Genomic DNA, 14,444 nt, shown 5'->3' with positions numbered 1-14,444 from the left:
AAAAACAGCAGTGGAAAATAGCTGTTAACAGCTGGATGAGAACGGTGTCTTCTAATATTAATTTATTAGGGTGGGGGGGGGAGATATCCTGCTCTCCTAAGGAAGCAGGAAGTGAATCTTTCCAAAAAATGTTCAACTTTCATTCTTATCCATCAGCAGCTGCCAGTAGTTGTAGAGATCAGTGAAAAAGAATGATGGAGCAGGGATTGGTCTGCTGTGAGCCAGCTGTTATATTTGCAGCCACTGTCCATCACTTTTCTTTCCTGGGAGTCTGAGACCACCATTTTCCATTTTATTTTATTTTATTTTATTTCATTTTATTATTTTATTCATTCCATTTTATATTTTTATTAATTTTTTATTTATATTTTTTATTTATCTACATTTTTATTTTATATTATATTATATTTTTTCATTTCATTTCATTTTTAATTAATTTTTATTTATATTTTAATTTATTTTTCTACCTTTTAAATTTTAATTTATTTTAATTTATTAATTTTAATTTGTTTTATTTTGTTTTGTCATTCTAAAACAGACCTGGGTATTTTATTTTGGTCTCTTTGCCTGTCCCTGTCCAGCCCATGTGGATTGCTTTTATTTTGAAATGACTGCTTCCCCCCACACAGAATAGAATAGAATAGAATAGAATAGAATAGAATAGAATAGAATAGAATAGAACAGAATTCTTTATTGGACAAGGGTGATTGGACACACAGGAATTTGCCTTTGGTGCCTATGCTCTCAGTGTACATAAAAAAAAAAATAGAATACATTCTTCAAGAATCATAAGATACAACACTTAGTGATAGTCATAGGTTACTAATAAGCAATCAAATTATACTAAAAAAACAACAACAATATAAATTGTAAAGATACAAGCAACATGGTTATAGTCATAAGTGGGAAAAGATAGGTACTAGGAAGGAAGAGAAGAACGATAGTAATACATTCTTAGTAGATAATTTAACAATATTGTGGGAAGTAGTTGTTTAGCAGAGTGATGGCATTCGGGGAAAAAATTGTCCTTGTGTCTTGTTGTTCTGGTGTGCAGTGCCCTATAGCGTCGTTTTGAGGGTAGGAGTCGAAACAATTTATCTCCAGGATGCGAGGGGTCTGTAAATATTTTCACAGTCCTCTTTTTGACTCATGCAGTGTACAGGTTCTCAATGGAAGGCAGGTTGGTAACCATTGTTTTTCTGCGGTTCTAATTATCCTCTGAAGTCCGTGTCTGTCTTGTTGGGTTGCAGAGCCCAACCAGACAGTTATAGAGGTGCAGATGACAGACTCAATCATTCCTCTATAGAACTGAATCCGCAGTCTGTAGGTATGCATGGACGTGTGCCTATGCAGCTTCGTTGGTTGGCAGCTATTGGTTGGCGCTCCACAACAGGACTAGTTTTTCCTGCACTTCTTGGGAAAATTAATGGCCCATCCTGGTTTTAAAACTACTACTCCTTTAACCATTTCCAAAGGTTCCTCAGCCTCTGTTCAACCTTTTAGTGGCTGCACGGAGAAAGTGTAAACTGAACTCTTTTAGCAGGTGGCATTTTGGTGGCTGCTGATTAGTGGTGGGTTCTTACCAGTTTGGACAAACCGATAGTAGTTTTGCAGCCTGGGTTGCTGGAACCAGTTCTCTGGGCGATGCCATAACTGCCGCCATCTTGTTTTTTGCTTCTTCGCATGCGCAGAACCATTTTTAATTGCACTGCGCATGCTTGAGCGTGTGAAGCGTTTGTGCGGTGCGCCCTCAAGCAAACCAGGAACCCACCCCTGCCCCTGATGGTTTCTGGATTCTTCTTCCGTCTCAGAAGTGGGGGAAATAAAGGTGTGGCTTGTTAAATCACTGCAGGATGCTGCTTGTAGAATAACCGAGTGATAGTTGAGTTCAGAGGCTTGGAATTGTTCTTGGCAGAGGCACAGAGCTTCGAGATAGCTCACATCTTGTCTTCATTTCCCCTCAACGACTTTGTGGAAATGAAATATGTGGTGGGATGGATTCTGTCAGGTGGCCGTTCCAGATAGCCATCTCATTTCCCAACGAAATTGATTTAGGTCATGTCCTTTATTCCTTGAGTTTCGGAATGTGGACGGCTGAGATCCAGGGGAAAATAAGGTCAACCGACAAACTGATAAACCCAAGTATTTGAAAAAAAAATTAAAAACCCTTTGATCCGTCATTGAATGCTGTCCGTTTCGGCTTAGATGCCAGGTTCAAAGTCCCTGTAAGAGCTCCAACGGGAGGTCTTCCAAACCGAGCTGTGTGGCTTCCCCCGTGAAAATTAAATTTGGGGTTGAAGGAAGGATTTTACAGTATGTTTTTCATGCCAAAGAATCCTAGTTACCGTATTTATCAGAATATAAGAAGCACCTTTTCCCCTCAGAAAAGAGGGTGAAAATCTGGGTGCATCTTATACACTGAATACAGCATTTTTCGCCTCCCGAAACGCCACCAAATTCACCAAAATGGCCGTGCATACCAAGGAATCCTAGCTTACGGTACTTCTCAAGTTCAGAGAGAAGGAGATGAATAAGAAAGGACAGCAACCTAATTAATAAACCAAGTGGTGCAGTGGTATAATTGTCCACTAATCCTTTTGTGTGGGGAAAAAGAACTGAATGCTTTAATCCATGAACACCATTAGCATGCCTAATAGCATATTATCCTGCCCTCTCTCTGGGGACAAATGAACCCCAAATCGCTCCTCTGTTTTAGTAATGCCATTCTGTCATCACTTATGTGAAATATTTCCCTTTTGAAACACACGGTCCTTGGATTAGGGGAAGAATAGGTTGAACTGATATGATAAGCATAGTTATTAATTTGGTAATATCCTCTCTTTTATTTTGTTTACAAATCACTCAAGGCGGCAAATGTATCCATCATACGTTTCCAACGTGCCTTTCTCGTGTTATTTTCCTCATAATTACAAACCTGTGAGGTGGATCAGGCTTTTAGAGACCTGGCTTTTATGCCTAAGGAGGGACTAGAACTCACCGCCTCCTGATGATTGGCCCAAAGTCACCCAGATGATTTCATGCCTAACATTGGACTAGAACTCACCATCTCCTGGTGATTGGCCCAAAGTCACCCAGATGATTTCATGCCTAACGTTGGACTAGAACTCACCATCTCGTGGTGATTGGCCCAAAGTTACCCAGCTCATTTCATGCCTAATGTGGGACTAGAACTCACCGCCTCCTGGTGATTGGACCAAAGTCACCATCTGATTTCATGCCTAATGTGGGACTAGAACTCACCGCCTCCTGGTGATTGGCCCAAAGTCACCCAGCTGGCTTTCATGCCTAACGTGGGACTAGAACTCACCATCTCCTGGTGATTGACCCAATCTCACCCAGCTCATTTCATGCCTAATATGGGACTAGAACTCACCGCCTCTGGGTGATTGGCCCAAAGTCACCCAGCTGGCTTTCATGCCTAACGTGGGACTAGAACTCACCATCTCCTGGTGATTGGCCCAATCTCACCCAGCTGATTTCATGCCTAACGTAGGACTAGAACTCACCATCTCCTGGTGATTGGCCCAAAGTCACCCAGCTGGCTTTCATGCCTAATATGGGACTAGAACTCACCATCTCCTGGTGATTGGCTCGAAGTCACCCAGCTGGATTTCACAGCTAAGATTCAGAATCTCTACATAGTATAATCATGTTACCCAGTATGTTGTAATAAGTGATTTCTACCCAAAACCTGGATTGTGTTGCATGTCACATGCAACATTTCTTTGGAAAACTGCAGTATGCCTGACTGTAAGTCATCTGCGTTATCATCCGGGATCAAATTCTTGGCTTTCTGTACCCAATTATATTCTACATTTTGATTTCTTGGAACTAAAGTACTGCCAGCATTAGAAAGAAAACATAATCCAAGCCACAAATCATTTGCTCTCCTTTAAGTACATCCGGATTTGAATTCTACCTTCTCAGCTTCTAAGGGAGCATTGAAGGGCTACCAGGATGGGTAGTCCTCAACATACAACAGTTCGCTTAGTGACCATTCAAAGTTGCAATGGCACTGAAAAAGTGAGTTATGACCGTTTTTCACACTTATGACCATCGAAGCATCCCCATGGTCACGGGATCAAAATCCAAACACCTTCCCCCTGCCTCGTATTTATGACGGTTGCAGTTTCCCAGGTTCATGTGATCCCCTTTTGTGACCTTCTGACAAGAAAAATCAATGATGAAGCTACAACCGTGTCACCCATTTAACAGCTGCAGTGATTCACTTAACAAACGTGGCAAAAGTCGTAACATGGGGCAAAATTCACTTAGCAAATTTCTCACTTAGCAACATAAATGTTGGCCTCAATTTTGGTCATAAGTTGAAGAATACCTGTAGTCCTCGACTTAGGACTACAGCTGGGACCAGGGTTTCTTTTAGTGGAAAAATCCACGCAGTCATAAAGTGAGTCATCACATGACTGGAGTCCATTTTGCGACCATTTTTTACCACAGTCATTAAGTGAATCACTATGGTCGTTCAGCAAATCACATGGTCATTAAGCGAATCCGGCTCCCTCAGTTTGCTTGTCAGAAGCTACCAAGGAAATCAGGAATTGTGATCACATGGCTACAAGATGCTGTAACCGTCATTAATGCAAGCTAGGTTGCCAAGCACCTGCATTGCATTTATACATATGTCTGTGAAGGTGGTGCTTGTTGTGGCCTGCCAGTGGCCAGATTCAGACAGTGAGGAGGTTGGGGAGGAACATGGGCCAGTCTTGGAGTCTGGGGAAGGCTCTGATGAGGGCTCTGTGTCAGAGGCAGAGTGGGGACCAGGGCTGTTTGACAGTTATCAGCTGCCTTCAGAGTCGGACATCAATGAGGCAGAAGAACAGCTGGAGCCTGTTCCCAGTGTGCGCATGGACAGAGTTGCCAGATGAAAGGAACAGCTAAAGAACAGGGGTTGACTTGGGAGTAAGGCCACAGGTGGACGATGAATGGCCCCTCCCAGAGGAAATAAAAGAGGAGCGAAAGGGGAGTGGAGTTTGCAGGAGACAGTTAGTTCGCTTAATTGGTTCGTGACTCTCCGAGACTCCTTGCCAAGTTTTGCAGGTATCAGCCTGTCAGCTCTCCAAGCCAGATAAGGTCTGTGACTGTAAATCCTCCATTGAAAGACTTTGCAGGATGTGAATGAGCAGAATTCACAGGAAATTAATAAAAGGGTTTTTTTGTCGGGACCAGGAGTTTGCCTCATGCTCTTGGGAAACTTCGGGTCAGAACAGTGCCAGGCCCATCACTTACAAGTCTGAGACTGCCCTAACTTCCAACTTTCCTTAAATAGCCATAAATCGAGGACTATTTCTGCATCTCTCTCTACGAAGCAAGTTGCAAGGAAGGGCGAAATTCACCCAGGCCCATTCCCCCCCACCCCCCACTCCTTGTGTAAGTCTGATGGGAAAGCAGGTCAGAGCTTTGACATCTTATAACATGCTGAGCACTTAAGATACGATGAACTTAAATTATGAATTCACAGACGACGGTTTCCAGGGGACAATTTCAGAGGTGACCGAGCCAACCCAGACTGACACTTGGAATTGGTTTTACAGACCGTTTTATTAATCGGAGAATTGACTTCGTGAAGTGTCTCTCTTGCAGAGCACACTTTGTAATTTGTGAAGTTTTTTTCTAAAACCAGAGCTGATCCAGCCTGCTCCCTCCCAATTCCTCCCTCTGGAACCTTCTAAGATCAGGTTGCTGTCATCTGGGCTCAAATCGTACATTTGGCAGCCCATATTTTTCATTTTATTTTGAAAACGGCACTTGGCAAAATAAAAAGTTAACAATCTCCGGCCTCGGCTGAACCCCAGCCAACCCCCAAAAATTCTGAAATCCCACTCCAGTGCTATTGCTACGGCCTGTTGAGGTTCCGAGAAGCCAATTTATAAATACCGTAGCCAGCAAAATAAAACCTGTGATTTCTTGTGCCCCAAAAGGTTGACATCCCTTTTTTTTAAGTCACTTTTACGTTGCTATCCCCCTCTTAGTCTTAGTCTGTTTACTCCACTTTCTCCATCCACAGAGCATTTGATGGTCATCAGAGGGCGGCTTTTGTAGGAAAATAGGAACTTCTTGAGACCTTGAGGTTATTACATTAAATTAGGGATCCTTTCCCACTCTGATCTGCCTGATAGTGCTGCGAAAATGGGTGAAAGCATTATTGCTCATTTTCTAGTGATTCCCGCTGAGATGAACCTCAGCCGCTGTTTCTACTCCTGCGAAACCTGAAAGTTTCATTGGGCCGTTGAATTTATGAATTTATCAGAGGGAACAATGTAAATTATAGGTTGTCTAGAGCAGTGATGGTGAATCTTTTTTGCCTCGGGTGACAAAAGCACGCCCATGCACACTATCGAGCACAGTCACATACCCACTCCCATAATTTCATGCCCCCCCCATGCCGTGACCTCTGTGTATACACACATGACACACACACAGACCCATGTGTATGCGCACACGGTTTTCTTGGAGCCGCCCAGAGTCCCCAGGGAGTTGGCGGCATACAAATTTTATTAAAGTTGCAAAGTTTTATTAAAGTTGCAAAGTTGCAAGCCCGGGGAGGGCAAAAACGGCCTCCCCCACCCCCTGGAGGCCTTCTGGAGACCGGAAACAGCCCGTTTCCCGACTTCCGGTGGGCCTGGTAGGTCTGTTTTTTGCCCTCCCCAGGTTCCAGAGGCTTTTTAGGAACCTCTGGAGGGTGAAAAACAGCCCAGCGCGCAAAGCGGAAGTCCGTTCCCGAACTTTTGGTTTGCACACTGGACGGTTTTTCGGAGGACGAAAAATGGCAGAAAACCAAGGCCGAAAATAAGCTGGCCAGCACGCGCATGCGCGCTGGAGCTGACAGGGCAACGCCTCACGTGCCGTCAGGAATGGCTCCCTGTTCCACCTGTGGCACGCATGCCATAGGTTCGGCATCACGGGCTTAGAGTCTCTAATCCTGGGGTGGTTGGTTTTTTTGGCAAGGTCAGATATCTTCCCCCAGCTATAGATACTAACATTTGGCAGGCGCGAGGCATAAAGGAAATAAGAATTGTTGGATTTAGGCTTAAAGAATGAAACAAAAACATCTATTAGCACTTCAATGATTTTTTTTTAAATCATTCTGCGTGCCCATGGATTACAGGCAGACAGATAGGCAGGTAGTCCTCGATTTACAACTGTTCGGTTTACAACAGCTACTGGAAAAAAACGACTTCTGACTACTTATCACAAAACCGTTGCAGCATCCCCCGGTGTTCACATGATAAGAATTTGGATGCTTGGCCACTTGCTCATATTTATGACGGTTACAATGCCCCCGGGAGTCTTGTAACCTCCTGTTGCGATCTTTTGACAAGAAAAAATCGATGGAGAAGCCAGATTCATTTAACAACCGTGTTACAACCGCAGGGATTCACTTTAACAACGGTGGCAAGGAAGGTCGTAAAATGGGGCAAAGCTCATTGAACAACTGTCTCATGGAGCGATAGACGTTTTGGGCTCAATTGTGGTCGTACGTCGAGGACTACCTGTAGCTAGTTAATAGACGTACTAGTGCAGGGGTGTCAAACTCAATTTCGTTGAGGGCCGCACCAGGATTGGGTTTGACCTCGGGGGAGGTGGAGGACGTGGCCCTGGCGGGTGTGGCCAGCTCGATGTGACTCGTGTTGGGAGGTGCCTGTGGGAACGAGCACTCTGCCAGCGAAAACAAGCTCCCGAGCTCCATTTTCATCTGCAGTGGCTTCTTGCAACTCTCTGCAGCCAAAATGGACCTTGGGAGGATTGCATGCAGCCCCACAAGCCCCGTTTTCAGCTGTGACGGCCTCCTGTAATCCTCTGACAGCCAAAATTGAGCTTGGAAGAGCTGCCTGAGGCACCGCCGGCTGGTCCTTCTCTGTTTCCAGGCCAGATCTAAGCACCCCATGGGCTGAATCCAGCCCGCGGGCCTTGAGTTTGACACCCCTGTCCTAGTGTAATCAAATGAGTCTTATTGCGTGTTCTGGTCCACAAGAAACGGTGATGACTCTTTTCCTGCTGGTGAGTTTCAGAATGAAACTATTCTTTGCGATTCAAGGACTTGCTTTGATTTCTAGAACAATTTTGTCTCTCACCTTTGCTTTTCACTCTTCCGTTCTCTGTTCTCTTGCCTTTCCATCAACAGCTCCGCGTACTTGTGTGTGGGTGTGAGAATGTATATAAACTGCTTTTTTTTATTACCACCACATCCTCTATGATCCCTGGAAGCCAAGTGATTTTTTTTTTTTTTGTAAAGTGTGGCCCCTAACTGTAAAACTGTTTTCCACCTCTGTTATATATCAATTATGTGTTGCATACCAGGATTGGGGGAAGGGGGGGAATTCCATTTGCTCCACGTTTTGAAGTAATGCGATTTAACCCACTCGAAAGAGGCAGATTGGAACAATTATCCTTTGCTTCATGCAGATTCTCAATTTTGCAATACCGTTAAGTCTAAAAGTAGCGTTCAAAACGGCGCGCACTGGGAACCGTCTCACACTGGTGTGTACATTGGACAGGATTGTTTGCAAACAGAGATACCGTAAATGGGTACAAAATCCAGATGTTGGGGAAATTATGTGTGCGAATAAGAAAGATGTGGTTTTTCTACATATTTCTTAAAAAAAAAAAAACAATGCGGGCTAATGAGGACATGAGGACAGATTTATGGGTGTGTAGACTGACCGGTCGCTCCCCCAGTTGTGGGAAGAAATATATGCATGGACCCAAATCTGCTCATTAAGTGAGCATTAATCAAGCAATCCGTCTGCATGTAGGAATCAGGAAAAGGAATGTGCAGTTACACATCAGTTACTGCTCCTAATAGATCACTTTCAATCCATTTGCTGCTTGCCCACTGTTTGACCGAATTTCTGTCAAACCATCTGTTTTCCAGCTGTGGCAGGCCATACAGCCAAACAGACCGCAGAGAAGGAATGCTGGATAGGAATGACGGGGCCGTGCATACCTTGAACAGGACAGGTAAGTAGGCGTCTACTGTACCTGAAGATCCAGCTTGGGACGGGGTGGGACTCAGAGGTGGTATTCAGCTGGTTCTGACCAGTTCTGGAGAACCGGTAGTGGAAATTTTGAGTAGTTCGGAGAACCGGCAAATACCACCTCTGACTGACTCTGCCCCCATCTATTCTTTGCCTCCCGAGTCCCAGCTGATTGGCTGGGTCTTCTTTTGTTGCCCTGCACAGAATAGAGCTGGAAAACAGGTTAGTGGGGTGGGGAGGGAATGGGGATTTTACAGCATCATTCCCCTGGAGTGGGGTGGGAATGGAGATTTTACAGTATCCTTTCCCTGGAGTGGGGAGGGAATGGGGATTTTACAGTATCCTTTCCCTGGAGTGGGGAGGGAATGGGGATTTTACAGTATCCTTTCCCTGGAGTGGGGAGGGAATGGGGATTTTACAGTATCCTTTCCCTGGAGTGGGGAGGGAATGGGGATTTTACAGCATCCTTCCCCCAGGAGTGGGGAGGGAATGGGGATTTTGCACTATCCTTCCCCTGGCGTGGGGAGGGAATGGGGATTTCACAGTATCCTTTCCCTGGAGTGGGGAGGGAATGGAGATTTTACAGTATCCTTCCCACCAAGCCACGCCTACCAAGCCACACCCACAGAACTGGTAGTAAAAAAAAAATTTGAATGCCACCACTGGTGGGACTCTGCTTTCTGTTGATGGAATTGCTATGAGGATCTGCTTTGGTTGGTTCAAGGAAAGAGATTTTGTCCTCCATCGGGTCCTTAACAGCAGTAACAGGCAGTTGGGTTTTCATTTTAGATGATCCTGCGCAGGCCACCTCCGACTATGAGACGAATAACAGCGACAGCAGTGACATTGTGCAGAATGAAGACGAGACACATTGCTCCAAGGAGCCGACCCAGGCGGGCCCGCACTGCAGGGCGTTTGCCCCCGAGACCGTCATGTTGCATCCTTTGCTGCCTGTGGAGGTATCCCATTCACTCTCGAATGTAACAGGGCCTCGCTAATGTACCTGAGAATGCTTAGAAGGAGATGTAGACATTGGGAGAGGAAAGCTGCTTTAGTCCATTTAATAGCCAGAAATTAAAAGGAGTCTGGTATGGAGGTTTGACTTCGGAAAGTCGAAACAAGAACAAAGTAAATATCACATCATTGTAACCAGGGGCGGGCCTCAAAAATTGCAGCAATGAGTTCGCTGCCCTGTTGTTCGGTGGGCGGAGCCAGGATGGGCAGGGCCTAGTCAACCTCCTGCGCCACCAGGGGGGGCTATTTGTGCCCTCCCAAGGCTCCGGGTGGTTTCCTTGAGCCTCTGGGAGGGCAAAAACTGCTTCCCCTGGGCTCCGGAGGTCCTCCAGAGGCTGGAAACAGGCCCATTTCTGGAATTTCCAGTAGGCCTATGTTTTGCCCTCTCCAGGCTCCGGAGGGTCTTCTTGAGCCTCCGGGAGGGCAAAAACTGCTTCCCAAGGGCTCCGGAGGTTGGAAACAGGCCCGTTTCTGGACTTCCGGAACCTCAGGTAGACCTGTTTCCCCCCCCTTTTTGAGCCTCCATGTGGGCCCTGCATTTACCTGGCATGATGAACAGGAGGTTCTGGAAATCCAGAAACTTAAGTGGCTCATCATGAGCCGAGGTGGCGCAGTGGTTAAATGCAGCACTGCAGGCTACTTCAGCTGACTGCAGTTCTGCAGTTCGGCTGTTCAAATCTCACCGGCTCAGGGTTGACTCAGCCTTCCATCCTTCCGAGGTGGGTAAAATGAGGACCTGGATTGTTGTTGGGGGCAATATGCTGACTCTGTAAACCGCTCGGACGAGGGCTCTGCATTGGAGGCAGAGACAAGGCTAAGGCCATCTGGTAGTGATCAGATGCCTACGGAGCCAGACAGCGGTGAGTCAGAGGAACAGCTAGAGCCTGCTCCCAGTGTGCGCATGCGCAGAGCTGCCAGAAGAAAAGAACAACTCAGAAATCAGGGTAGAGTTGGGAGTAAAGCAACAGGTGGATGGTGAATGGCCCCTCCCTTAGAAGATAAAAGAGGAGCGAAAGGGGAGGGGGCTTTTGCAGGAAACAATTCATTTGTTCGGTCATTAGATTAGTTTCAGGAGTGTGAAGATCTGTCCGTGAATCTCAGAGACTCTGTGCCCACTTTCCTTGCACAGCACCTCATTTGGAAAATATTTACATGGCAGCTTTCCAAGATAGATAAGGTCTGTCGTTCTAAATATTCCTTTGAAAGACTGTTTGGCAGGCCTTTGCTGAATGTGAATGAGAGGAATTCACATTCCTTTAATAAAAGGGGTTTTGTCGGGACCAGGACCCTGCCTCGTGTTTTTTGGAGAAGCCTAGGTCAGAACAGTTCCTTCCAGCCCTATAATTTTAACTTTAACAGTACAGTTGAGTGAGAGACTGCCGAAAAGGTTCAGCCAAACACAATAGGTTTTTAACATCCCACAATTGATTTGATACTTATAATTTGTCTCATGTATAAGCTGCATCTGCACAACCAACCAGTTCTCCCCTCCATTCCCCAACCCCTATCCTCAGTCCAATTTAAATCCAAAATCGGTCCAGCAATTCCATGCATCTGAGCTTATGAAAGCTTGATGCCATCTAAGAAAAATCTGTTAACCAGCACAGGCTGTAGAGTCTTGAAATCAGCATTTGAAAAAATTAAGCCCATTGTTTCTGTTTTGTTTTGTTTGTAAAGCTGGGGTTTCAACACATGTTCTGTGTTTATCATATTTGTATGCCGCATGCTTAGCGTCAGTTTCAAAATTCCATTCGTGGACATCTGGTTAAAAATGAAGAAAGGAAAATATGTCGCTACTAAACCCTCCAAACCAACTCACTAGTTGGTGGAGAATAAACCATTTCTAAATAATCAAGTGTTCAGGTATTTTCTCCTTGCCATTGTAGGGAGATGATATGGAGCTATACAATCTTTACCAAAAGATATAAACAAGCTTCATGTTCATGACAGCCTCCTGGCTGTGCTCCTTGAAGTTCTCTGCTGATTTAGCAAAACTTGTTGTCAGGCACGAAAGATTGGGATCAAGACTATAAATTAAGTTCCAATTAAGCTGATGTATTGCTCATGCCTATACACAGTAATCTAGTCAAGTAATGGTCAGTAACTAAATTATGTAGATAAGAGATAACAGAATTCATGAAGGGTTGAACTTAGTCCATTTATGGGAATGTAATGACTCTAGGCTGATGACTTGCTTAACACCGCCCCTCCAGGCTCGGCCTACTCTTCTTGCACTTGTAAGACCAGTCAGTTTCTTTCACCTTGGGGAACCAAAGAGTTTCCGATTATGTTTTGGGTTGAGGATGAATACTGAAGATGCTCAGTAGCTCCAGAGCATAGACTGATGAGTATGAGGACATAGCGTGGAAAAGAGAAAATGCAGGATCTGAAATCTTGTTATCCAGTTATCAGCTGCCTTCAGAGTCAGACATCAGTGAAGCAGATGAACAGCTGGAGCCTGTTCCCAGTGTGCGCATGCACAGAGTTGCCAGACGAAGGGAACAGCTAAGGAACAGCGGTTGACTTGGGAGTAAGGCCACAGTGGGCGATGAATGACCCCTCCCACAGGCAATAAAAGAGGAGTGAAAGGGGAGTGGAGTTTGCAGGAGACCATTAGTTCGCTTAATTGATTCGTGACTCTCTGAGACTCCTTGCCAAGTTTTGCAGATATCAGCCTGGCAGCTCTCCAAGCCAGGTAAGGTCTGTGACTGTAAATCCTCCGTTGAAAGACTTTGCTGGATATGAATGAGCAGATTTCACAATAAATTAATAAAAGAAGTTTTTATTGGGACAAGGAGTTTGCTTCATGCTCTTGGGAAGCCTCGGTCAGAATAGGATAAAAATAAGACATAGATGGGTTTTCTATTCCCCTTAGCTATTTAGATTGATACCATTGCAGAGATACATAGATAGCCATTGGGATTGGGCACCTATGGGGATTAATGTTTAATTCATTTGAATTGTTTTATTTATTCTTACTGTATTTCATTGTTTTTGCACTATAAACTGCATATTATGGTTGTGGTCTGGAAGAGTTAGAAATGAAAGACAAAAAGAAACATTCTAAGTAACAGCCATAAAAAAAACCCCAACTGTCAAAATAGAGAAAAATAGTTTGAAAGATGGGAGTAATTTGAAACAGTTGTGAACTATTGCTCAAGAATCTCCAGGTGGCCTAAATTAATCTTATAAATATTACCATTTAGCCATTGCTAATGAGTTCCCAGGAAGGGTGGCAAGAATCCCACGTGACGATGTCGAAAGTATATGTTGATTATTTTATCTTGTGAATTGCAGGATTCAAAAAGCTAAACAACGTTAAGAACTTGGTGGTCTCTAGTCATGGTTTTCTCCTTGCAAACGTTTGATTAGCAAACTGCCTTTGCTATGAGCCCTGTCTATAAATTAATTCAACTAAACTTCAAGTAAGCAAAAGTCCGAGGGACGCGGTGGCTCAGTGACTAAGATGCTGAGCTTGTCGATCAGAAAGGTTGGCAGTTCGAATCCCTAGTGCCATGTAACGGAGTGAGCTCCCGTGACTTGTCCCAGCTTCTGCCAACCTAGCAGTTCGAAAGCATGTAACCACCAGGTTACCAGCAGGAACCACCTTGATGGGAAGGTAACAACGTTCCATGCACCTTCGACATTTAGTCATGCTGGCCACATGACCACGGAGACATCTTCAGACAGCGCTGGCTCTTCGGCTTTGAAATGGAGGTGAACACTACCCCCTAGAGTCGGGAACGACTAGCACATATGTGCGAGGGGAACCTTTACCTTTATCTTAAACAAAAGCCGAAGAGGGAAGCAAATAGCCTGAGGCCCATCTTTCTTATAGCAATAGCAATAGCAGTTCGACTTATATACCGCTTCATAGGGCTTTCAGCCCTCTCTAAGCGGTTCACAGAGTCAGCATATCGCCCCCACAGTCTGGGTCCTCATTTCACCCACCTCGGAAGGATGGAAGGCTGAGTCAACCTTGAGCCGGTGAGATTAGAACCGCCGAACTGCAGATAGCAGTCAGCTGAAATGGCCTGCAGTACAGCACTCTAACCATTGCGCCACCTCGGCTCTCCCATCCAATATAATATAATGCGGGGGGGGGGGGGGAGACGACCCAACACAAATATCTAAGATGAAACAAGCAACTGAGCCAGTAGACTAATCAGAAATAGGCACACATGAACCATAACTATTCCAATCAAGATTGGTAGGTCAAACTGCCCCCCACAAAAAGCCGAATGACCCCTCTGCCATGTGCCACCTACGTACTTTGATAATGAAATATTTGCAAGACTAAACTTAGTGAACTCCAAAATCCCAACATTCCCCATATATTTTCCACTCAAGATAAATAAGCCAATGTCCAAAACAGAAACAATTGAAGGGAAGAATAAAAATTCCTTTTAATTC

General features: G+C 44.9%; 1 protein-coding gene across 3 annotated transcripts in view; it reads left to right on the top strand.

Annotated features, from left to right (window-relative positions):
• PDE3A (phosphodiesterase 3A) overlaps positions 1 to 14,444 on the top strand; it is a 312,291-nt gene that overhangs the window by 268,005 nt on the left and 29,842 nt on the right. For all 3 annotated transcript variants that reach the window (XM_087722797.1, XM_087722796.1, XM_087722799.1), the window contains 2 exons: positions 8,915 to 9,000; positions 9,807 to 9,976. In XM_087722797.1, coding sequence (XP_087578923.1) covers positions 8,915 to 9,000; positions 9,807 to 9,976 — 256 coding nt within the window. The remainder of the gene's footprint in view (positions 1 to 8,914; positions 9,001 to 9,806; positions 9,977 to 14,444) is intronic.

This window comes from Thamnophis sirtalis, unplaced genomic scaffold (assembly GCF_051295495.1).
Source record: "Thamnophis sirtalis isolate CommonGarterSnake01/CBP01778 unplaced genomic scaffold, rThaSir2_p1.2 scaffold_9, whole genome shotgun sequence".
Taxonomy (NCBI): domain Eukaryota; kingdom Metazoa; phylum Chordata; class Lepidosauria; order Squamata; family Natricidae; genus Thamnophis; species Thamnophis sirtalis.
The sequence above is the reverse complement of the archived record's forward strand: the minus strand, read 5'-3'. Positions and strand labels throughout refer to the sequence as shown.